Here is a 25,580-nt window from a genome sequence, read left to right on the forward strand (position 1 = left end):
CGGGTCCCGTGGGCTCGAGTGAGCCTGACCTCGTTTGACACCGTGTTATGTGAGGATGCAATCATCAGCCTGTGTTCTCCCACTGAGCGGCGAAATGGCAAAAAAAAAAAAAGCTTTTGTTTCTTCTGTGGCAAATTATTTTCAAAATGGCACGAGTCTATTTGAGGAGGGGGAAGACTGCAGTGAAAAAATGGATTATCCACTTTCTGTTCTTATTTTGATTTCTATAATAAAAAGTATCACGAGATGAACTCTGTCCCTACAACAACCTCGACTGAGAAGCCAACACAACACACTGTTACATGAGTTTATACATACTTTTTGATTTATGTTGTTTTTAATTTATCATATTTCCTGCAGATCTTTCAAAGAAATTTCTTCGGAAATCAACATCTGAACCATAAACTGATTAAAAATCACAGTCGTCTCTGTATTCCTGAGAAAACGGCACCAGATTAAATCATCGTTTCCAAGCAACTTTATAAATTAATGAATTCTTGGACAATTACGGCCCTGTTATAAAGAAAGTGATTAACTTTTATGTTTTTATGATATTCTAAAGTCTTTCTCACACTCGCAGAGTTGGAATTTAGTTGGAAAGACACAAAATCATTTATTTATTTGTGATTTTAAGTAATGACCTCAGTGCCCTTAATGATGACGCTTACACACAGAACACAAACAGCAACAAACTGTCACACACACTTCCTTTAAATCTTCTAATATTGTAATTGCTAATTAACTCCGCCTGTGTCTGACCTTTGACCCCAGGAAAGGCAGTCCACGCTGAGGAAAGACTCTCGGTGCAGCCAGTCGAGCCGAGGGAAGATGCAGAGAGCGAACTCGGTCACGGTGGACGGCCAGGGACTGCAGGTGAGCGTCGACTTCACCCGATACAGTTTGTCTGCACTGAGAGGAGGTCACTTCCATTCATCACAAACTGATCTCAGTCATAATAAATGTGGTGTGGTGAGAATTCGCAGAATGTAAAATCATAAAATAAAAACATAAGTTATTATTTCCAAAGTCAAAACAACCTGGATATATTTCAGCAGAGCTTTACTCCTTCATGAGTAAACCACAGAAAGTAATCGAGTAACTGAGCACAGCAACAAACATAAAGAAATATAATCCTGAGATTCTTCACTTAATGTTTCTATTTTCTCAATTTTCAGAGACAAAAATGTCACTTTTTACTCCTCTACATTTATTTGATAACTTTAGTGATTAGCTCTGCTGCATATTTAGGTTTTTAATACAGAAATCATTATGAATTATTATACATTAAGATCAAACTAATTTACTCCACCTTTACCAGCTGCAACATTAAAGTCGTGAACTTAATTGAAAGTGAAACTTTGACTGACATTAATGCATCAATAATTATAATATAAACATTAAAAATATGATATAAATGATCCTGAATTGGGCCGATCTGTATTTTTGATTCACTATATACTAACTACTAACTTTAAGTAATATTTGAGTATTTCTAATCAGAGTATAAATTAGAAACAGGTTATAAAAATGTTTTTTTTTACTTTTGTGTCGCCGTCTGTCTGTCTCACACCTCGACTGAAAACAGTATCTGAGCGGCGTCTTGATGCAGGATGTTCAGTGTTGAACCGTGCAGACTAAGTTAGAACATGAACGTGGATATTTGTTCGAGGCCTCGGACGTTTTCTCGTCGTCGGTCTCATGTATGACGGGACTCTACAGGCCCTCGCTGGTAATCAGCCTCATGCAGCAGAGCCCGGTCCGGCCTGATCCTCTCTCTCTCTCTAATATCTGTCAGCCAGCATGCTGGCGATGGAAACCTGCCGCTGTCTGTGGCGACTGCTCGTCTACGCAAAAGGCTGGGAGAGAAATATGATGAATCATATCCCAGGCACATCCATCTCTGCCTCTCGCCGGCTAACCAGCATAATAATCAAGATTATTATTTATAATTACAGGAAGTAATGGATCACTCTGGACTGGACAGGGAGCTCATTAATTCACCCTTGGCCTGCTGGGATAGCAGACAGGGGGAGTTAAGCGCTTCATCTGTGTCAGGGCGAGCACGGGGCGAGTTGTTGCAGAGTAACTGCACGATTTCTGGATTAGAGCTTGTTTGCGTGGCGCTTTGTGACTTCGGCCTCTACGGCACCGCGGGCTCCGTCTGTCCACGGATTCACCAGCAGCAGCAGCAGCAGCAGCAGCAGCAGCAGCAGCAGCAGCAGCACTGCTCAGAGAAAATCCCGTCACACGTCACACGAGACAAACTGCCCTGCCAATTAGGGAGCGGTGACAAATAATACGACTGAATTGTGAATCATGAGCCATCAGGTTGAGAGTATCGATCAGGGAAGAGATAGATGGGTTGTTTTATTGTACTGTACGTCCTCGGCTGCCTCGTAACTGAAACGCTCGTCACAAAGCTTAATATGAGCTGCATTTTGGGTAAAAATGGAGTGTGTGTTACTTTATGTTTTACTTTTTGTCCACGAGAAACACAAAAACTATAAATTGATGCTGAACAAAGCATTGATCTGATAATAAACTCTGTTGCACTGGGTCAAATGTTCCTTTTTATCACCATGAACACAGTTTATTTGGAGTCAGTGCCTCATACACCGTCCTGCATGCTGCAGACACTAGTTCGGGCACTCGTGTGCTCAACAAATGCTCTATTTTCTCTTCTTTGAGGGATTTTTTTTGCAAAAAACGACATATTTTCTGTCTTTTTCTCTTTTTAGAATGAAACTCTGTACACTTGTGACCTGTTTATACACATCTGTGTCTTCAGTAAGACTGAATTAGCTCTGACAAAGTAGAAAATGTCCATTTTAATACACCTTGATTAAAAAAATCAACTTAAATGTGATTTATTTTTGGAAATTTGGCCCTAAAAGTTCATTTTTTTGTGATTTTATCGCTGCTCTCCTTTATAATTAACACCAGATTAAACTTTGCCATAGTAGCCAGGTGCCACTCGAGCATCTCTGCAACCAAACAGGGGAGGGAAGAAAAAAACAAACTACAAACTGGATCCGATGACTGGCATCGCTTTGGAAGTGCTGCAAACACACTGCTGCTCGCTAAAATATCTGAGGGATATGGCTTGAAAGTGAATTCCTGTGAAGCATCCTGCAGTCTCCAAACACCAACCGGTTTGTTTTGACATCTCCCATTCAGATCACAACAATAGAGGGCACTCATCCTCTGCTAGTGTTTGTCAATCCGAAGAGCGGGGGGAAGCAGGGAGAGAGGTAAGTACACAATCTGTCTCAACATGCTTACAAGAGGCCTCTAAAGCCTCGCTGCTCAGCGGCGGCAGCAGCAGCAGCAGCAGCAGCAGCATGGCCTCTGGCTGCCAAGTGCTTTAGGCTTACCGAGTCAAATAAAAACACAATAACATTAAGCGAAAGCGCCGGCCGCCTCCGCCGTCACATCACCTCCCCTCCTCTCCTACTCACACGCCCTCCTCGCTGTCACGTCCCTGGCTGGTGCCCCTTTTCTTTAACCCAGGGCTAATTGGGTTATTACTGAAACATATTCATTCACTCCTTATTACGCCGGCCCTCATTTGTTTAAATTATGAGATCAAAATATGACTTCAGCCAGTTGATATAATGAAATTGAAATTAAAATGAATTAGTCTTTCTAATGGTTTCTCCTCAAGGGGACTTTGGGTATGTCCCACCCCGGCTGCCCAGTCCGCCGCCTTGATTGGACGTCGCTCTGCGTCGACGTTTTCTGTGATTTCTCCATGTTTTCTCATCTCTCTTTCATTTTCACTCCTCCTGCAGGATTTACAGAAAGTTCCAGTACCTCCTCAACCCGAGACAAGTGTACAACCTGGCCAAGAATGGACCCATGCCGGGGTATGTTGTCGGTCATCAAGCAGGGTTGGGGCACTTCAAGGGAGAGTTTCAAGCTTTGTCCTGAAAACAACAGTCAGGTGCCCGTACGCCACAAAAAAACTTGAGCTGACGTCAGTATGAGGCTGCAGCTGTCTCACTTTGACAAATCAAAGTGAGACTTTCAAGGTTTTTAGGGGTGAAACTCGCTCTTTGTGCAACTGTCCTGACTGAAACACACAAGAGACAGAAAACTTTGTGAGACAAACACTTGTTAGGAAGATTCTTTCATTCTTAAAGCGATCTCAGCGACACAGACAGACCGGCCCTTTAAGTTTGTCAAATATTTTCTGTGTGCTGAGATGTTTAAAACACAATATCAGACTGCTCAGTCACAAATAACTTGCACAAACTGCATGAAAAGAACCAAACTGAGTTGAAAATGTACATTTTCTCACTACTGCGATTCCAAAAAATACATCTCCAGTCTCAGTTTACGTTATTTATTCATTAAAATTGAGAAATGCACTGCAAAAAACAAATAATCCTGCATAATTTCAGCATTTCTTTTAGGTCACACGATGATGAATCTTGTTTAAAAAGGACAAATAAATGTTCAAGTTGTTGCAGAATTTGATCCTCATCACGTCGAGTTGCCTTTCAGACATTTTTAAATGCTTAACTGTGACGTGAACGTTGGAAAAAAGAAAGAAGTGAAGCTAATGATCTTCTGTTTACCAACAGGCTGTTGTTGCTCACCTATAATTTCCACCATCACATGCAAGAGAGGCCTTTTAATATTAGACCCCTCACTCGCTTCCCTCACACAGCACAGACACAAATGAGGTTGAGTTCACACATAACAAATCCTGGAGACGACGGCGTCATGCTGGAGCCCTCGGACGAGCGGCGGCTCCATATGCATAAGACTTCAGATGACTGACGGGTAGAGAGGGGTGAAACTCTCGGCGTGTCACGTGTGATCACGCATACAGACGAGGGAGCTCGAGGGTGCGGCTGGCGTCAGGTTTCCTGCGGTTCACGTCTGTGATTAAGAAAATGAATGCATCATTTACATGCGCGGTAGGCGGCGGCGTTCGGAAACGCACAGGAACGCCTCGCCGCCGTGCCGCCACGTTGTTTGGCTTTGATTAAATGTGAAAACAGAATCTTTGAGGCTTTATAAAAAATAAACACACAGCGGCACACGCAAAAACCCTCCAGGCGAGGTTTGGAGTGTCTGCTTTCACGTCGCTCCGAGTTCTTCGAGGAGCTGACCTCGATGTTCCCGTGTCCCCCCCCTCCTCCTGAGCTGAACCCAGAAGCTTCTCCCTCAGAGCTGACAACTTTCCACCTGACCTTGCCCCCACGCTGTAACCTTGTTAATATTTTGTCAAGTGCACGCACCGCCGCGCACATTAGCGGAGGTGAACGGTCACAACGGTCGGACACTGCAGGCCGAGGCAGCCGCACGCACTGCTGTCAATTAGCTGCCTCGCTAATGCGATTACGGCAAATTAAGTGTTTGTTTCTTGGTATTTAAATATCCCCAAAGTTGCCTTTCATGTTCGCGGCCGTCTGTTTTGCGTCTAATATGGTTTGTGGTCCCAGTTGGAGAGTAATTGAGCGAATCATTTACCCGCCATACGAGGCTCGGAGGCTGGCTCATTCAGTTAGGGCTTTGTTATTGTGAAGGAACGGAAGAAGTTGGACTGAACATTGCCTGTCATGATCCAATTAGCCCTCGAACAGGCAGGCTAGCTCGCTGAATGAATAATTGTCAATGCGACATGTGTTATTTTGTGGGATTAGAGGGGGTTTGCAGCGAGGCAGTGATCTGCACACAGTCTGTTATGTGAACACGTTGTTGAGAGAAGCTTTGTACGACTTAATTAACCTTCATTTCTTTAAACACGTGAACAGAAACTCGTTTTTTTAAATCATATTTTAGATCAGAAAGAAAACAGAGGACTCGTTCTTTGTTCTGAAATAAAATCTGTGTAAACACTCGAGAAGGAAGCAGGAGACTTTTCAGTCTCGTTCAGAGGCATTAATTTGAATTTTTAATCACTTTTGTTGCAACAGATTTACAAAATAATCCCAACAGATTAAAGACATAGGTTGAGTTGAATTGAAATAAACATATAAAATGAACCCTGATCTTCTGTTTGGTGTCGCGGAGGCTCAAAATCAGCTCGATGCAAACACTCACAGCTCACAGCCCGGCTAACAAACTGAGCTAACAGCAGCTACAGTCTACTTCACTGTCCGTCAGGAAACTCTGTAAATCACAGAGAGTTGAGGCGGAGCAGCTGGAGGACATCAGAAATCAGAAAACATTTTCTCCATAAAATATGATCCAGTTTCACCAGAATCAGTGAAATAGTTAGTGTTTCTTTATCATAAGAGTAAAAAGTAACATCCTAAAGTTTGATAACAACATTTGTTTGAATATATCTGTTCAGAGTATCCTGTAAAAACATATAAAACATTAAATATTTCTTTATTTTGTGTAATTACAGAACTTTATGGCATGTTTTTCACAGCCCCTTGAAATCCTTAAACAGTTTTTGAACAGACATGAGTCACTGAAAGATCGCATATTCAGGAACAGCAAAAAAATGTATGAATTCATTTCTATGTAAATAAATGTGTCTCCCCCAAATGCATCATTAATTTTACGAGCGAGCTCTCAGCATTGTAGATGTAAATAACCTATGTGTCTTAAACTATAGCATGATAGGTGCTTTTAAGTTTATGGTCATTTCTGTATTTTGGCATCATCATCAAATGTATCTGTAGGAACAATATGGGGTTATTCTCCCAAGAATTCAATGAAATAAAGTAAAAGTACATAGGTATTATCTCCAAAATGTAATTAGTTATTATCAAAAGTAAAAGTACCTGTTCTTTAACATTTTGAGAGTCTGACAGTTTAATTTAAATGAAAATATCCGAGCAGATCAACTCACAGACGACACACTTTCTTTAAAAGAGGTCACCAACTGAAAAGTTTGGTTGAATCTTTAATAATTTCTTGAATTTTATGAACTTATTAATGTAAAATCTTCATTTGAAAAGTAACTCATTATTGTTTGCAGGCTGAACTTCTTCAGAGACGTTCCTGATTTCAGAGTGTTGGCCTGCGGCGGGGACGGCACCGTCGGCTGGATCCTGGACTTCATAGGTACAGGAGAAATTGTACATTTCGTAATAGTATCTGACGTTATCGTGTTGCTGTGCCGTTTACATACAATCAATTATCCTGCCTGCATTACAAAATGAAAAACCTCCTGGGGCGCTTCGGTATATTTACCCGTGCCGTCGTCCGTGTCTGATCACGTACGGCATCGTGGAACTTAAATACTCCATTTCCTTTTTTTGGAAAAAAAATTGCATTTATTTTTATTAGTTTTCCAAACCAGCAGCACTCTTCTTGTTTTTCAGCCTGAAATGGTCAAGTTGGTTTCTATGGTTCGTATGTAAACACTTTAATTATGTCCAAGTCTGCGTATTCAGGGGAGGTAAAATGGGGTGATTACGTGAGTTGGAAAAACAACATGCTAGTCATCATTTGAGAGAGGGAGGAAAAAAAAAAATCACCTGGCCTCCTCTATTTGGTCTTGAAGACGCGTTACTTGTTCTGACTCTCAAAAATTGCCTCAATTTTTTATCAATCAAAACAAAGAGAGGTAATAACCTTCAGGCAAAATGTGTCTCTTGAAATAGACGGCACAACTCAACATTCACACTGACTTTTTACAAGTAAGGCTGCAAAATAGATTTGATGCTTTTCTTTGCGAGTCTTCGCACTGACTTTTGTTTCCTTTTTTCTTTTTTTCCCTTTGGCCTTGTTTCGCACCTCGTCGTGATATTTGTCCCGCTGCTCCAGATAAGGCCAACCTGGACAGGAACCCCCCCGTGTGCATACTTCCTCTTGGCACGGGCAACGACCTGGCAAGATGTCTCCGCTGGGGAGGAGGTACTGACAGAAAATAGATACATTGCAGTGAAACACACACAGCTTCAATTCACCTTATCGGATTCACAGTTAAACATATAAGCATACCACACTATAAGCTGGGGTAATTATCATAATTATTATTTACATTGTTGTAAGGAAGCCCAGGGAGTAATGAGAGAGCGCCGAAACAGGCATGGAAATAACAATTATTTTCATTTACAGTGATTTTTTCAGTTGATTCATGTCTAAAAATGTTTGAAAACAAATAAATATATATTAATATGAAACCCAAATCAACACGTAATGGAGAGAAACGGCGATACGCTTCATGTAAAGCAGGAATGAGAAAGTGACTCAGGTATAAATACTTCAGAAAATGAAAAAAACACTGTTGGCAAATCATAATTAGATTCTTTATCACGGACACACTGTGAGGCAGTGAATGTAGATCACACCCTCATGTACGCTGGTTATGCTCTCGATTTGAGACGTTCACGTGAATATTGTTAAAATTCTGAGCTATGAAATCTCTAAATCAGTCGTAGTGTTGTGTTTTGGTACTCGACAAAGAGGAAGATGATGCGATGCTGTTGAAGATTTTGTTGGCAGCCTGCAAAAAGGCGATCACAGAAAGGAGTTTAAAGTTAAAAACACCGACACAAGATGAATGGCTGAATTGTGACCGACATATATACGAAGGAAGTGTTTGCTGTAAGAGATGAGAGCTTAGGAGGTTACGTAGATTCTGTGGATCCGGGATCTTTTTGAGTGTGTGTTGGGTTTGTGTTTGTCTAAAAAGGAAATAGTCAAAGAGTCCAAGGTGATGCCTTCACATGTCTTGTTTTGTCTGAAACAAACCCAGATATATTATAATATTCAGTTTATAGTCGTGTGAAACACAGAAAAGCAGCAGATCCTCACATCTCAGAGAATATTTGGACTTCTGGCTTAAAAAAAAATGATGATCAAAGTAGCTGACAAATAGTTTTTCTGTCGATTGAGTGTTTCATTAAATCAAACTACGAGAAGTTTGACACCCAAACTCAAGGATTCATTTTTAAAAGCCAATATTTGCATTTCTAGTTACATTTAATTATAATTATTGTGTTTCCTTTGATTTGTGTCAAGGTAAAAAAAAATCTGAAGAAGTAAAATCAGTAAATCAGTAAATGATTAGTCTCTCGATTTGCACAAACGTTTTCTGTATCTGTGATCAAATAAACATAAAACGTAACGTCTGATATTCAAACAAACTCCCAGTCTAACACGTCTTATTTGTTTCCCTCCTGAGGCTACGAGGGCGAGAGCCTGCTGAAGATAATGCGGGACATCGAGAACAGTTCGGAAGTGATGCTGGATCGCTGGAAGATTGACGTCACGCCCACAGACAAGGACGAGCGAGGGGACCCGGTGCCGTACAGCATCGTGAACAACTACTTCTCCATCGGAGTGGTGAGTCGCAGAAGAGAAAGATCTTCTCTAAACTTTAAACTTCTAAAAACTGTGATGAATATGAAAGAAGTAATCCCAGCGGTCATATTTAATGAGTTTTGTTCGAAGTCGAGAGGCCGCAGCTGACGCAAACAGGAAAGAAAGTCGAGTGCTGAGTCTCAGAAAACGTCTTTCAGGTCGGCCGACACCTCGTTGTTTTGTTTCCTGCTGCAGAGAATTTTATCACCGCTTTCATTTCATCAAGTAAATAATCTTCGGTTTGCTGAACGTAGTCGCTGTCATGTGTAGCTGTGAAGTGATTAACAGCTGATTGCAACAAAAACACCTGAGTGCGATCAGGATGAAGATGAGTCAACTCTCAGCCCCATGTAGAAAAATAAGTTCAGCTGTTTGATCTCAAATCATTTTTATAGTTTGTTTATGTTATTTAATCATCAGAATAAACAAGATGAATTCTCTAAAAACTGAAACCAATGAGCTCCTCATGCCGATTATCACGTTCATAATACACACGTGATAATATTTCATCATCCATGTTTCTCGGTCTGTCATGACTCTCTACAAAACACACGATAAAACATAAAGACGAATCTGACTCAAAGCATTATGATCATTTTTTATACAGATGTCGCGATAACGTCTTTATTGTGACTTCTTTTGGACACGATAATCAGAAAATCTGATAAAATATAAAAATCTAACAAGTTTAAATCATCTTAAATTTAAAGCCAGATTAAAAAGAAGTCACGTTTTTATCAGCTAACTATGAGAATACTGTTACTTTTCTGTTGTATCGACATTGTGTTTGAAAATCCACAAATCACCAGATAAAACTACATCAGATAAACAAATAAAAGCATTATTTTACACTTTTATTTCCTGTTTTTTCGCTGCAAATAATAAAAAATACTAATAGAAATCTTTATTTATGGAACATTTAACAAATACAACAAATAGAAATCAAACACAAGTCATAAAATTATCAGACTTTTAAAGAAAATAAAACCATTTATGTACTAAAACGAACAATAACGGCACAAAGAAGGTGATTATTGGTCTCATAATCGTGTTCATCGTTGCACCATCATGGAACAAAAAGCTGTAGAGTCTGTAGTAACTTCTCCTCTTGATATCTTGTAACTTTGGATCTTTTTAAAGCAGGTTTGTATCTTAAAGACTGAACAGTCTGTGCACAGTACGGTGAGACGCCATGCTCGTCGTAGGTAATGCCGCACTCGTGCACGTCTGCTGGAAGAAGCACATGGCACCTTTTCAAATCTCTTCCACACCACGGTGAAGTGAACTCACGGCGACAAAGAGTCTCAGTCGCAGAGTAGCGAAGGTGCCGGTAAACAGCTTAACCCGAACACAAACTTAAACAGAACAAAGGCAGAAGACACAGACTGACTCAAATTAAATTCCCTCTGTCAGTAATTCTTGGCTCTGCTATTAAAGGTCGAATGGGAGAGAAATGCACCTGCAGTAACATCATAATCACTCCATTTATTTGCCTTGATCACATTCTGGTTATGTCTTTATTGAGATGTGCTCAAACCTCAAACATCCCTGATTGACAAACAAGCCTTGTTGTGTATCTGCATGGTATTAGAACTGCCCCCTCCTCCGCCCCCCCTGTCCATCTCCACCATAATGACACTTATTTCACGTAGCTCATGTTAGCCATTACTGATAAATGTCAGGGGGGAAATATGGTAATTGACATTTGCAGGTGGTAGAGGAGGGAGCCACTGGATGTTGTGAGATTCGTACAGACGTAAGTGATGCATGGCCTTACAAATGTTAGTTGAATAACACCTCCAGCCTGGGCCCCTAATGACGATGTTAGAGGATATTAGAGGACAGGTCTTGTTAACATTGTGATAGAGGAGAACAATGGCTGTAATCTGTCTACGGGGACGAACATATGGTGATGTGTGCAGTGTGAAATGAATGTCTGAACATCCATCCTGATAATTTCCAAGTATAAATGTCAAAAACAAAAGCAGCTCTATTTTTCTGTGAGTTTTGTGAATGTCAGTCACGGCTTCTTTTCGACATTTTAACTTTAGTCGTTCAGCTTCTGTATAAATATGGATACATCCATGAACCACAGGTTTCTAAAAGAGATGGATGTAAAGCTCAAAATGTAACTTTAAAGGTCCAGTGTGTAGGGATGGGAATCGAGAACCGGTTCTTGTTGAGATCCGGTTCCGTGTGTTTCAATTCCATGGACTCGTTTGGCAGTTTATCTAACGATTCTCTTATCGATTCCAGAAAGCACGACTAATTACGTCACGTAACTTACACAAGTTTGGCATGTGCAGTGCAATCAGTAGCAAACAATGGCACCCACTCGGGTTCAAACGCTCCAAAGTTTGGCTGCATTTTACCAAAACAGACGGCAACAGGGCGACTTGCAATCATTGCAAAGTGGAGATAACAGCATCGAGAAGGAACACGACGAACATGCAGAAACATTTGCGCACACAACATGCAATATTTTTAAATGAATGTCGTGTTTTTGACACGCTTCGCACCGGAGATGAATCTCAACCTAGCAGCAGTGGCAGCAGCCAGGCTATGACCACCTCTGCGGTTACTACAGAAGGTAAATAACACACTGCCTACCATGTTAGTGCGATGTGCTTCTTGCCACAGTTACACATTGTTACTATTATCCAGGCTGTGGGCCTCTTTTGACCTCGCTGTTGGTTTTGTAAGGTCGTGATACTTCTAACTAAACAGAGTTGATGCTGATCAAACTGTTAGGTCTCCTTTTTTTCCCAAATGAGAATCGATAAAGAATCGAATCGTTAAGCAGAATCGATAATGGAATCGTAAAAATCTTATCAATTCCCATCCCTACCAGCGTGTAGAATTTAGTTGCATCTAGTGGCGTTTGCAATCTCCTCACATCACTCTCACCATCCTAGTGTAAAAGCAGAAACAGCAATTGAAAGGTCCCATCCAGAGTCAGTATTTAGTTTGTCTGATCTTACACACTGCACCTTTAAGCCTTAATATAATGTGAACAGGTGAGTTGTATATAAATTCACCCTCAGTACAGTTGTCATGAACGGGGAAATTAGTTACAGAGACCAAAACTGTTTTTTGTACCAGGCTGTAAACATGTTTATTTCTGCTGTGAAGTTTTTAACATGGGGACTTATGGAGACTGACTCACTTCTGGAGCCAGCCTCAAGTGGACGTTAGAGGAACTGCGTTTTTTTGCCACCTGTGCTTTGGCCTCACGTCGTGTAGGTTGCCACTGGATGTGTAATGAAAAAGAGGACTATTAGCTGATGTATACATGGATGGAAAGGTAGTCAGCACGTTTATTCAGTCTCAAGGATGCACACAATTAATTTAGGTGAGAATATAAACATAACACATGGCATATGTTTGGTAAATTACAAGAAAACTCCACAGGGTGTCTTTTTTAAATTCTGACTTGGGGACAACCAGAAGAAGAGTCAGCAACACATGAAGCCGAGCGGCGTAAAGAAGAAGAGAGGAATCACGGTGAAAAGAAATCTGAACATGTCGACGAGCGTCTTGTTGTCGAGTTGAGCAAAGACGCGGTGTGATTGATTCTCTGCATGTCAGGAAAATGCACTGATTTCCTAAAGTACTTGTCATTTCACGACTGAGAAAAAAATTCACACCTGCAGGTTTTAATGCCTGTCTTTCTCTCTCGAAGTCCTCACCTCATGCTGCTAAAACAGCTAAAATACCCCCCAAAAAATAACACAAAGTTTTGACGCTTTAACCAGTCGCTGAACAAACAAAAAAAAACCTCAGCATTAAAGGAAATCATCTCTGGCCTGGCTGCTTCATAAAGTCATTATAACTCCTGTTGTCTTTGCTCTGTTAGCGGGATTAGCACCCAGCAGGCGTGATGATGACAAATGAAGTTGTTTGTGGGGGATTAGGAAGATTTTGAGCTCTCTATGGATTTGAGTTGTGACACATTTTGCAATAGATTCTTCTTTTTTTTTTTTGCTTTCCGTTGAACAAAAAAAATAAATAAACACAATAAAGATTAAGCGACAAGTGGAGCTGATAATTACCTCAGAGATTATGCAGATTCAGAGTAGATTGTTTCTGTAACGACGCCGGCGAAATCAAAAGATCAGCAGAAGCTGAGGCCGCGGACGAACGCTTGAGTTAAATGTATATTTGTCTGGTTGCTCATCATAATTCATCGTCAGCGTCAGCAGCTGATGAAGAAACATCCTCATTCTCCGAAGAAGAAGAAGTCAGGTGATTCTTCCTTTTTTTTTGGTAAATTCGTCCAACCTAACCTTCTGCCATGGCCCAACGGTTGGTTTGAGAATTAATGACGCCATCCCTTTGGGAGGATGTGGAAGTGACGTGAAGTGTAATGATCTCAATCAGGGCCAGGGGTGAGAGACAGAACTAATCACTGAGCGCGCTCCACTACCATAATGCAGTCAGTCGCCCTAATGACCCTGGCGCTCCTGTCAAAGCCATTATTCTCCCCCGTAGTGAAAGGCACATCAAACCGCTGGGGCCCACTCATAATTGGACTAAACTTTGAGCTATGAGAGGACATTACACATGTCCTGTATTAATTTGGGTGCCAGATTTTTACATTGGTAATTATTTGAGGGCAGCTAAAGGGGGAGAGAGAGAAGGAGTGAGCCGACGACGGCCCACCGCCGCGAGGCGGTCAAGGCTCGAGGAGGTGAATGTGTCCTACACGTGTTGACGCTACGACGGACGCGTTCCCTTTTTATTTAGACTCTGTGGTTTTGTTTTAAAATCTCACCGCAAGGTCCATTTAGTAGATATTCTGAAGCTCTCAGTCATGTCACATGATCTTCATCGGCAGATGGACTCCGCCCAGTGGTGGTGGTATTGTCGAGCTGAGGTTCAAAGTTCATTCCTATGCACTATGCAAGATCACGTGATGTTCTTGAGTTGTTAAGACCATAAAATCCCAAATGTAACGCTTTTACAGAACAGTTTTATTTTTACGGATGAATTGTTTTCTACTTTTTGAACACCACAGAGCTTTTTCTGTTTTCTCTGGTCATGCACCTCCAATTTAAAAAAAACAACAAAAAAACATTTGTCTTCTACTGCAGCCCAGTGTTATGAAGAAAACATCTTTACAGCATCTTTACCATGGAAACCACTGGAGGGTCACCATGCGGTGCGTTTAGTAGCTGTTCTGGAGCTTTCAGTTATGCCACATGATCTTCATCATCATCAAGACAACACGTCCAAAGACTTCTATAGATACAGACGATCAAGAGCTAAAAGTTGTCTTAGAAGCCTGAAGTTTGAGTCAGACAAAGGTGTTATATCCTTTATAAAATAATCACATTCTACAGAATATATTAAAAATACATGGGAAGTTTTCAAAGGACGAGTCGTACAGCAGTATCTACAATTTCATGACATCCGGACAAGATCATGTGACGTGATCAGAAGCTCCAGGAACAGACCTCGTGGTGAAATAGTTTTGCTGTTTCCAAGGTCAATAATAAACTTTAGAAATGAGAAATGTATATTAACATTTGCATAATATGTACGTATAATTATAAAACAATATATTCGTTGGAGAAACAAATGATCAAAATACTGGAGCCAGATCAGCAGCATCACGAACTGAAATCAGTTTCACCAGCTCAGTTCAAATCTTACAAACTGGTCTGACCGGACAAAGTTTGGCGAGTCCTTGATGTATTTTCACTTTGGAGTTGAGGATTTTGGAGAAGCTCCTCAAAAAATAGAAACATTGTCTTTTTTTAAAAGGTTTGCATTGACATAAATAAATTCATTTCAGGTGTTGCTTTATACCAGACTCCAGTTTCAATGCATTTCTGCAAATTTCTCAAAAAGCTCCTTTGCACCTTTTTAACACGGCGCACTGAAAAAACTCTTAGAGCACGCTCTGACTTCACTGCAGCGAGGTGAGAAGTTAAACCGCTTCACAACAACCTATAAGACACGTGTAAATTTAAATTAAAGCTGTGCAAAGAAATTAAGTTAATTAAACACCTAACGCCTGTATTCAATCAATGTGTGTCATATGTGTGTTCATCTTCGTGGTGCAAAAGTTTGTTACGATCTAGATGATGAATGTTAATGTAACGTTGAGATAATGGTTATTAAAACGGCTGTAAAGCAGAGTGATATATGTAGTTATCTGCACATATGTCTTATTAAATTACCTGTATAACATCTAATGGCTTCAAGACGGAGACAGCCATACTGTATACATCCCTACTGAACAAATATTATTCATATCACCGTTAATATATTTTATTCTTCGTGACGTTGCTTTCATCTGTATGGCAGTGTTAGGCCGCTTCATCCACTCCGGGTTGCTTGAAATCGCTGTTTACTGTTGCAGAAGCCGCAGCTCCACTTGTACAGATCTCAGATAATAGACCCCAAACCAAAGGGGAGACAACCTCTCCTCGCTTTTGCTCTCTTGTTTGCAGCTATTGTCCTGTTTGTAAGAAAATCAAGTTACAATCTCTCAGATATATCCATCATCTCGCCTCTTCTGGCTCGCGTTGGAAGCGTGAGGTGAGTCTGCGGGGATCTTGAAGGATTCTTTTGGTCTTCTGCTTACAGCGTCTTGAAGAGACATCAAGAGGAGCTCCATTGATTTTTTTATATTATTTATTTTTTTCCTCTTTTGGCTTCTCCTAAATTTCTGTACAGAGAGCCAGCAGGCGGTCCTCCCTGTAGGTGCTGTTTCAATAGTGCCACTCAAAATGGAGTGGGTCAAAACAGATTGCTTCAGTGGAGGAAGGAGGAGGGAGAGGAACAAGCCCAGAAAGTTTACAGAAACTCACTCTGTCTTTCTGTCTTGAGATGAACAAGTTTGCCGTCTTTGTCGAGAGTTTGGTCTGTTTTTCTCACAAAGGCCTCGCCAGCATCTTTCTGCTGGCGCTGACTTAGAAGCGTAAATTAAAGGAAATTACAGTGTCGTTAGTCACTGTGTAGTTTTTATTTTGTTTGAGACTTTACAATCTGTTCTTGAGGGTTTTCTGCATGATTTGTGACATAACTGATCCCATTTATATTTCAGTTTACTGATAATTACTTCTCAAACACTTTGTTTCAAGGTATTATTGTGGTTATACAACATATCAACAAGGTGGTCTAATAATACATTTAATAAAGTCATTTTGCATAAGAGGGAGCGCTGTTAGACTGATCATCAGCACTGCTTCGGTCGTAGTTAATCACAGCCGTGCTGATATTCAGGTGACAGTCACTTAAAACACTTAAAACACCTGAAAAATGGTGAAATAACTGTGAATCTGTGTTTAATTTTGGCGTGTCTGATCACGAACCAGCTCTTAATTTAGTGAGGATCTTTTTTTTGAAACGGTTGTCTCCCACTGAAATAATGCTGGTAGTACTAAGTTCTTGTTAAGACCATAAAATCCAAAATGTAACGCTTTGTTTTCTACTTTTTGAACAAGAGGGAACACCACAGAGCTTTTTCTGTTTTCTCTGGCCATGCACCTCCAATTTAAAAAAAACAAAAAAACATTTGTCTTCTACTGCAGCCCAGTTTTATGAAGAAAAACAACTTTACAGCATCTTCAAAAACTGCATTTTTACCTGTTCACAAAGACAGACTATGCCCTAGATCAAACTTTAGTTAGATGTTGAAATTGATCTAAATTAAGTTCTTGACTTAAATATTATTTGATATGCAGCAGAAAATGAAAATCTCAGCAGTGTTCAGACACGTAGCAGAGTTCAGCTGTTATCTACTCGTCAGACTAAAAGTCTGTTCCTTCTTCTGTCAGCGTCCCCTTTGGTCTTTTTGCCTCTGTCATTATGTCCATAGAGGCTGCTGAGCTCTGTTACCAGCTCCTGTTCTGGCACAACACTGGCTCCACTCCCCATCAGCATTCTCCCCACCCTGGGCTTGAAAACTTCCCCATACCGGTGGTCCAAACACAGTTTGTTGACATCAGAGGGAAAACCACAAAATATGATCCAGTTTCACCAGAACCAGTGAAATAGTTGGTGTTGTCTGACTTAGATAGTGTGAGAACGCCAACGACCAGTCTGAAATATCTTTGTGAACCCGGCTCTAGGTCATAACGTGAAACAGACCACCTCCACGCGGTCTACACCCTCCATCAACATCCTGATCCAGAGGCGTGAAGATGTTCTCCGTCTCATCTTAAAGGACTCGTATGGGTTTACTCTAAATATATATCCTGATCTGTAGTTTCACAGTTAAACACTGTAACAGTCTTAGCAGACTGAGATGGTGTTAACGTACTGGTGAAGTGTCTGTGTCAATCACACCACCCTAACATGTAACATGAACCGTATCGCCTTAACACCAAGAGCTCCAGTGAGGCTGCACTTTCTGCCCTAGGCCACAGAGGGAGAGAGGGGGGGAGGCAGAAAGGGTGAGAGGAAGGTCGAGAGCGACATATAGAGAATGAGAGGAGAGGTGGAGGATGGGAGGGAGAAAACAACTTGGTTGCCAGGGTGTCGGCAGCATCCTGTAGGTTAGGCTGGGAGCTGTGATTACTCACAATGTGTGTTTAATTAATTAGCCTGTGTAGAGACACAGCGTGCTGTTCATCAGGGTTTCTGCCAATATCTCTCCATCCCGGGCTCAACCCCACCGCCACCTCCCGCGAATAACTTTGTTCACCTTATAGAAGTATACACAAGGGACGCGCGAGGTGTAACTGTGTCTGTTTATGTTGGGAAAGTTAGTTAACGAGGAGGAGGAGGAGGATGTCTGGGATGTAAATAATTAGATTTCTGCATGTGGAAGTTGAGCTGCTTTACATGTTTAATCACAGACGTCATATTTCTAAACTGAAAACACAGGAGGAGGAGGAGGAGGAGGTCAAAGGTCCAGGCTTTAAGTTTGAAGAGATGAGACTGAATTAAAGATTTGATTCTCTCTTTCAGGACGCCTCCATCGCACATCGCTTCCACGTTATGAGGGAGAAGCATCCTGAGAAGTTTAACAGCAGGTAAGTTTGTAACTCAGGATGCTCATACTGTCTTTGTTTTGTTGAATACGTAGCTGGGGTTCAGGAGGTAAAGTGGGTCGTCCACTAAGACTGCTGGTTTTAATCGCCGGCTCCTCCTGTCTGCATGTTGAAGAGTCCTCGGGCAAGATACTCAAATTGCTCCCGAAGGCTGAATGTGTAGCGTGAAGGTGCCTTGAGTGGTTGGAAGACTTGAAAGGGCACGATATGAGTACGGTACATTTACTAATGTCTCCTAAAACTGGACTACAAACATGGATGTGACTCAGAGTGAGACATCTTTTCCTTCCTGTGCATGCAGAGTTACACATCGGACAATACAGCCAATCATGAAGCGTGAATGTGTTGGACGTCGAGCAGGTTCTGGTATCTCGTTATCATGTTTTAGTTTCAGTCTAAAATCCTTGAAGGGTTGGAGACTTAAATGAAACTCACTGCTGCATCTTTTTATCCTGATATATATTTTAGATTTGCAAATATGCCCTTGAGAATTTTTAAATCTTACAACCTGACTTCACAAGAGCCAATTTTTTACATTCATGATACGTTTGACTTTTTTACACTGAGGTGAGGTGATTTTAAACATTCTCAGGAGACCTGAGTGACCCTTTAATGATCTAAAAAAATCATGTTTTGTCCAGGTAAACACTTATTTTTCCAGGATTTTACCGCTATTTCAAGGAATTTAAGGCTTCGGGGTCCTTGAATGTCTCTATTTTAAAAAAAACAAACGCCTACACTTTATCTGCAGAACCTCTGCGTGGCCCCTCCACTGTGTTAGCTGCTGCTGTGGAGCTCAGCATGACGAATGGCCGCGCTTCATACTTAGCATGTGTGATTACCTTGAGGAGATGCGTTCACCTTTTGGAGATGAACAAATGTGGCATCTATGTTTCCATCAATATTTAACGTCTCCCAATACGTCTCCACTAGCGCCAGGGAGTAATTGCAGGCCTAATTGAATTTGCTTGGCTAGTTTGACATCATGGATCAGTCAGACTGATGACACGCAGCCTCCTAATAATCCCATTTGTACTCATTATCATATTTTACCCCGGCCTTAGTACAACATTTAGCCAGCTATCCTTCTGCGGCTCCAACATGCAGATACGAGCGAAGGCAGCTTCAGATGAACACAGGCCTGTTGTTTGATGGTTTCCGATGGTTACGGAGGAGAGACTGTAAAGTTACAGACCGGTTAAACAAAGAGGGCGTTGGGTAGTCGTCATGTTGCGAAAGTCGGTGAACGGTTTTCGTGTTTCGGTCGCGTTGCAGACGTACACGCGGGACACGCAGGCGGCATCTCTGTTGTTTTACCCCGATTTTTAAGTCCCCTTTGTGAAAAATGATTGAGATATTTTAAGAAAATTATTCTGTCTGTTATTTGAATCCAATTAATAATTCAGGAGGGGGAATGGGTTTAGGATCTCTCTATTACACACTATCCTTGCCAATTTCAATAATGCATGATTATAGTTTTTCAAGGTAGCATAGATTTTGTTGGATTTGTCCAAAGGGCTCGTGTCCATTGGAAGTATATTGCAACTTATCACAGAGTCATTTTCCTGCAGCTGGAAGCTCTTTTTTTTTTTTCACTTCAGTGACAATAGAAGCAAAGTGCAAAGTGTCTCGAAGAAGGAAAGACTTTATTTCACTCTCATCAAGTCTGTTTTTGTCTGGGATGAATGAAATGGAATAATGAGGAACCGCTAACAAGCTTCAAGCACCAGCAAACTTAATACATGAATGAACCGGGAGAGCGTTTAGTTAAATAGAAAAGAGGTGAAACATCGAGCTTTTCTTTTAGTGAGAGATGTTTAAAACAAATATTTTTATTGGGAAACATCCGACGACTGATAAAATGTACAATTTCAATAACAACGGCACGATGGGATGAAGAATGCGGCTGAAAGTCGTTTTGTTGTTTTCCTGCATTTAAATCATCTTCACCCACTGAAAAACAGATGCAGCATCGTCATGTTCGATATCACACAGACATATCACAGCAGTGACACCAAACCAAACACAGGATTTATTTTAATTTATTTTATCAACAGTTTTGTAATTTTCAATGAAAAATGTCTCATTTTCACACATTTTTAAGACAAACTGTGGATTTACTTCATATTTTTAAATCTCTGATGTAATAGTGGGAGGCAGATGATTATCAATATGTAAGCGTGAAAAGGTTTATATTTTAATATATATATTATATTTTTAGTGAAATATCTGAGACTTTAGGCTGTGGTTCATGAATTAGTTTTTCCAGGTAAGTCAACTGTTTCTGGGGGCTGGAGGATGATTTGACATGAACTAAAAGTACAAATATTTTAATATACTAATTATTTTTATATATTGTTTTAATAAATCTCTTTTTGCATGCGAACAAAATGCATTTTATATCAGCCAGAGCACCGCTGGACAACATCTTCTTCCCTTTTTCATGGATTAAATGTTTATTTTAATATATTTCTGTCGTATATCGTACATATTTTAACCTTGCAAAGGTTTCAAAGTCAAAATAAATAACAAGAAATACTAATAAATGGAAGATTATAGTAGATTAAGCACAACGTGGAATAAGAAAAATGTCAAACGTTGAATTATGAGGTGTTTAATCTGACATCTGTAATGACTCCACACTTCCCATACGTATCATACGTATACGTTCCGTCACTGCTTTGACCTTAAACTATCTGAATATTTAATCAGCTTTAATTACCAACCAAACAGCATCATGTAGCTCTTCCTAATTATGAAATGAGGGGGTTTTTGTTGATGAAATGCGGGGGTCATACGCTCGCTCTCCCTCCCCTTCATTTCTCCGCTTCTATCCATCTTCTGTATTTGCACCTTGGGGTGATTACCAGGGCGAAGGTGTGAAGATTTGACACTCGGCAGATAGATTCATTTACTGCCACTGCCGGACCTGGAGGTGATAATGAGGTTGAGGATTAAAAGCAGACAATCAGTCGGGCCGTGACGAGGGCTGCGCCACCCAACCCTCCCCCGCTCCCCTCCATCGCCACTCCTCCTCGACCGCCTTGTTAAAATATACTACTCCCTTTTTTTTTTTGCTGATCTCCCGTGTAATTACACACTAATCTCTGACTCTGAGGGAAAGAGACGGATGGAGAGAGAGGTGGAGAAAGAGGAGAGGGTTTAGAAAATGAAGAACTTTGTCTTATTCTTCAACGTCATCTCTTTAATTCTCAGTTCTGACACTTTTCTGAACATCTCCGAACTTCAGTTCAGTGGAAAGAAGCAGGTGATCTTACTGAAGGGAAACTGTTCAGGATCATCTCTGACTTCAGTGTCCGAGTTGAAGGAAGTCACTGAGCATGACGTCATGTTTTATTTGTCCATTATGCAGATAATTAAAAGAACTTATGTAATGCAAGTAACAACGTTATGTTTGATTAGCAACTGAATTTAAGGAGCAGTAATATGTTATATTACTGTGACAGACAAAATGTAATGTGATTACAGTAACGGTTACACCCAACCCTCCTGAACTACGAGGCGTAAAACGTTTATTTTATCCGATCTTGTCGCCTTCTTGGATGATTTTAAAATTCTACACGTTGTGCAACTTCAGCTTTACGCAATTCTGTGTAATTTGCCAACGTTCATAAAATTCTCAGAGGCCAGATGAGTGAGGTGAATACAATGTAACCACGACCACAACCCCCGCTTCATCTCCAGCTGTGCGTGTCAAGACCTTCACACTCTCCACCGTGATTCCTGTCGGCCTCTCCGCTGTGAATTATCCAACAAAGGCAATTAATCTTAAGAAAATAAAAATAAAGGTGAGTGTAGTTATAGTGACTAATCTAGGATTAAGTTATGGTTTGGCTTGGCTAAGGTTAGGAGAAGACGGTGGTGACAGGTAATAGAAGTAGAAAACTGTTCCCGTCCTGTAGACGGAAAGCCACTGCATGATGTGCGAGATGTGATGCTGCTCACCATCGTCGGGAAGTATTTTAAGGACAGAACTAGCTCCTCAGGGTGCATCCAGCCGATAAGCCAAACCAGACATATAACTGATACTAAGCTTACTTTGTTGTTTAACGCAGCAGCTTTGCTCCCATTTTTTCTCCATACAATCCTCACAGTCCAATTTTGTGGCGCTCTTCCCAGATCATAATTTGAAAACTTGGCTCCACGCAGCTTATTTTGCTTTGCACACTAATCAGACGACATCAGATCTGAGGCAAAACATCTGATTTGGGACCTTTTGGCTGCATGCGGCTTTCACCTGCAATGTTTGTTTATTCTGTGGCATCAATGATGGCGCCTTGATGTTCCCATGATATTTGCTCTGCATATTCAGATCTATTTTTGGTCCTGAGACATCTAACACCGTCAGCGTGCTCCTCCAGAGCCGCTCTGCCCCTGTGCGCCCACAGGCTCTCGCTGTGCTGTGTAACCATCCTGAGTTAACCTTTCCTGAAGGCACAGGGAAGCCCAGGCATGGAGCACTCTTTAGCATAATGAGTATGTTCATCAAAGCGCTGCGACGTGCTGGATGGGGCCCGCCGGATTCACCAACACACGCACCCATCAACACACCCATGCTAATGTGTGTGTATGCATGCACGTGTGTGTGTGTGTGTGTGCGTGTTTCCTGCTGAGCTGGGAACAGGGCCACAGGTGATGGCGCTCTAATTTACACATGCACTCGCACTCATTTACACACACACACATGCATGGTGGACTTTAGTAGCGGACGCCCTCGGACCTCATTTGAGGATGAAATCGTTTATGTGACCAGAGTGTCATTTATAATTAATGACCACTTGTGTGTAATTTAGAGAGATCTCACCTGTGGCCCTGTCCCCAGCTCAGTGGGAATGCACACACACACACACATGTGCACACACACATGTGCACACACAACACAAACACATTAACTCAAGTGAACTTACACACACAGGGCTCTGCACGTACAAAAGAATGATCGTATGATCTATTAACAAGTCGACCCTGATAACGACAAACTGAAGATCAACGTTAATTTTAACGATCATCTTTAGTTTGCATAGTATGATCTGTTGTGCAGCTTTTATACCATAAAATATCAGATTTTAAATCGTTTGATGCTACACTGACTTATAATCAGCTGTTCCGGGTACAATACGCAAGAAATATGCAACGTTTTAAGTCACACGCCACCAACTATTTCACTGATTTTGGTGAAACTGGATCATATTTTATGGAGAAAATCAACTCTCTGTGATTTACAGAGTTTCCTGAAGTAAACTGCTGCCAACTGTAGCTGCTGCAAGCTCAGTTTGTTAGCCAGGCTACCCGGATTATGAGCTCAGAGCACCAGGGTTAGTGTTAGTGTTTGTACCACAGGCGTTTTCAACCACCTGGAGCCAGGGTGTCGTGCCAGAACAGGAGCTGGGCAAGCAGGGCAATGTGACCAGGCTCAGCAGCCTCTATGGACATAATGACAGAGGAGAAGAGACTGAAGAGGACGTGGATGGAGGAAAGATAAGAAGAGAAAAGGAGAAACTGGCCAAGCAAGAAGCGAGAGCTTTAAAATTAGCATCCCGATTAAAGTTACAGTTAAAAGTGAAATAACTCCTCAGCTCCACCGCCACAAACCAATGAGTTCTTTAAAACCATTGGCTCATTGGCTTGTAAGATAAGAGTGCAAATATCTCAGCTGTCAGTCAACGATAGACACAAACCTGTTCACTCTGAGGCTTTGAGTCTCAAAGTGTAACTCTGATGCATCTTAAAAACCTTATAAATGACATATATCGACAATAAACTTAGATTATGTCTGTTGTTTTAGCCGGATGTTAAAAAGCTAAGCATGTAAAATGTTGGACGCGTGTCCTTTATCAAACAACTTCTGGGTTCTTTTGGGTGGAAACTCTCAACATTAATGAAGAATGATAACCGACTGTCATTTTCAAACTAACAGACTAAAATCAAGTTTTCCCCGCTGACATGTTGCCGGAGGTGTCAGACTTTAGATAAATGTGCTGTCGAGACACCTGAAGTCTTGTAAACAATATGAAATCATTAATTAACAGTATTGCTTTGTTAACTCCACGTCGGGTATCTAACAGCTCCCAAAATGACTCCTTGGCTCTCGAGTGGAACAGTAGGCCTGTCACAATTTAGACTGTGTTTCGTTTCAACATAAATTATTGTAGTTTTTAATTTATCAACACCCCCTTCAACACACACACAACACACACACACGGTTAAATGTTTAATTCAATTACAGGAATACCTATAAAAAGTAATAACTGATATATCTGCACAATGGAGGGTAATGCAACACAATTAACACATTGTTTGAGCACAGCATTTATTCACGATCCAGGTCTGTATCTATATTTAAGCTTAAATGATTAAACAGGCATTGCATTTTTTTTTTATTATAAGACTTCATTTGCAATTTACACATCTGTAAGAAGCGGTTGCTGAAACATTGTGTCAGATTTTCACGATTATAGTTGTCACTTTGAGTCCACTGTAGGTTCAAGCTGGGCTGGTTTTGGTTTAAAAGTGTCTATTAATGTAGTATGAATTTATATTACATACTATAAGACTGGAATATATTTTAGATCTGGCCTTTTGTGGCATGTTTTGTGCTAAATTATGTTGTTGAATACTAATTTAGCTCATTGATGTGTGTAATTGTACACAACTTGTCGTCTTTTTTTTGTGGCTGTGAAGAAGAAAAACTAGTTTTACTCAAAGGTCCAGTGTGCAGGATTTAATAGTGTCTAGTGGTGTAGTTGCAGACTGCAACAACCTCCACTCGCCTTTCCTTTTTCCAAACATGAAGTAGAAACTACGATGGCCATAAAATGTCACGAAGCAGCATCTGTAGATATAAAAGTCTCATTCTAAGGCAACTAAACCACAAAGATTATTATTTTCAGGTGATTAAACACGAATAAAAACATATTATATTTCACTTCTGTCATATTCAGAGAATACAGTTGGCTAAATCTGACACACTGGACCTTTAACGTGAGTTTAAATTCACTTTATTTGTCAATAAATATAGACATTTATACACTTTAAGAGGCAACTTTGTGAAGAGGTGGACCTGAAATGTCACTAAGTTTGGGGACTGTGTTTCTCAGAGGTCCAGCATTACTTACCACAACAAAACTGTGGTTGTTTTGTTCTTGCTATAGAGGTTTAAATGAACCAGTGACATTATTTCTTCCCCGCACTTCAGCTCAGTTTGCAAAGCTAAAATAAAAAGGAAAAAATATTTTAGATGTCGAGCTCATCAGTTCGCTTTTATGTCGTTTTAGCAGT

General features: G+C 40.8%; 1 protein-coding gene across 1 annotated transcript in view; it reads left to right on the forward strand.

Annotated features, from left to right (window-relative positions):
* Window positions 1-25,580, forward strand: part of dgkb (diacylglycerol kinase, beta) — a 70,107-nt gene that overhangs the window by 26,669 nt on the left and 17,858 nt on the right. The window contains exons 14-20 of the mRNA XM_019279079.2: window positions 772-873; window positions 3,178-3,251; window positions 3,792-3,866; window positions 6,944-7,029; window positions 7,735-7,824; window positions 9,098-9,258; window positions 18,199-18,263. Of these exons, the coding sequence (XP_019134624.2) occupies window positions 772-873; window positions 3,178-3,251; window positions 3,792-3,866; window positions 6,944-7,029; window positions 7,735-7,824; window positions 9,098-9,258; window positions 18,199-18,263 (653 nt within the window). The remainder of the gene's footprint in view (window positions 1-771; window positions 874-3,177; window positions 3,252-3,791; window positions 3,867-6,943; window positions 7,030-7,734; window positions 7,825-9,097; window positions 9,259-18,198; window positions 18,264-25,580) is intronic.

Source organism: Larimichthys crocea, chromosome XIII, assembly GCF_000972845.2.
Source record: "Larimichthys crocea isolate SSNF chromosome XIII, L_crocea_2.0, whole genome shotgun sequence".
NCBI lineage: Eukaryota > Metazoa > Chordata > Actinopteri > Sciaenidae > Larimichthys > Larimichthys crocea.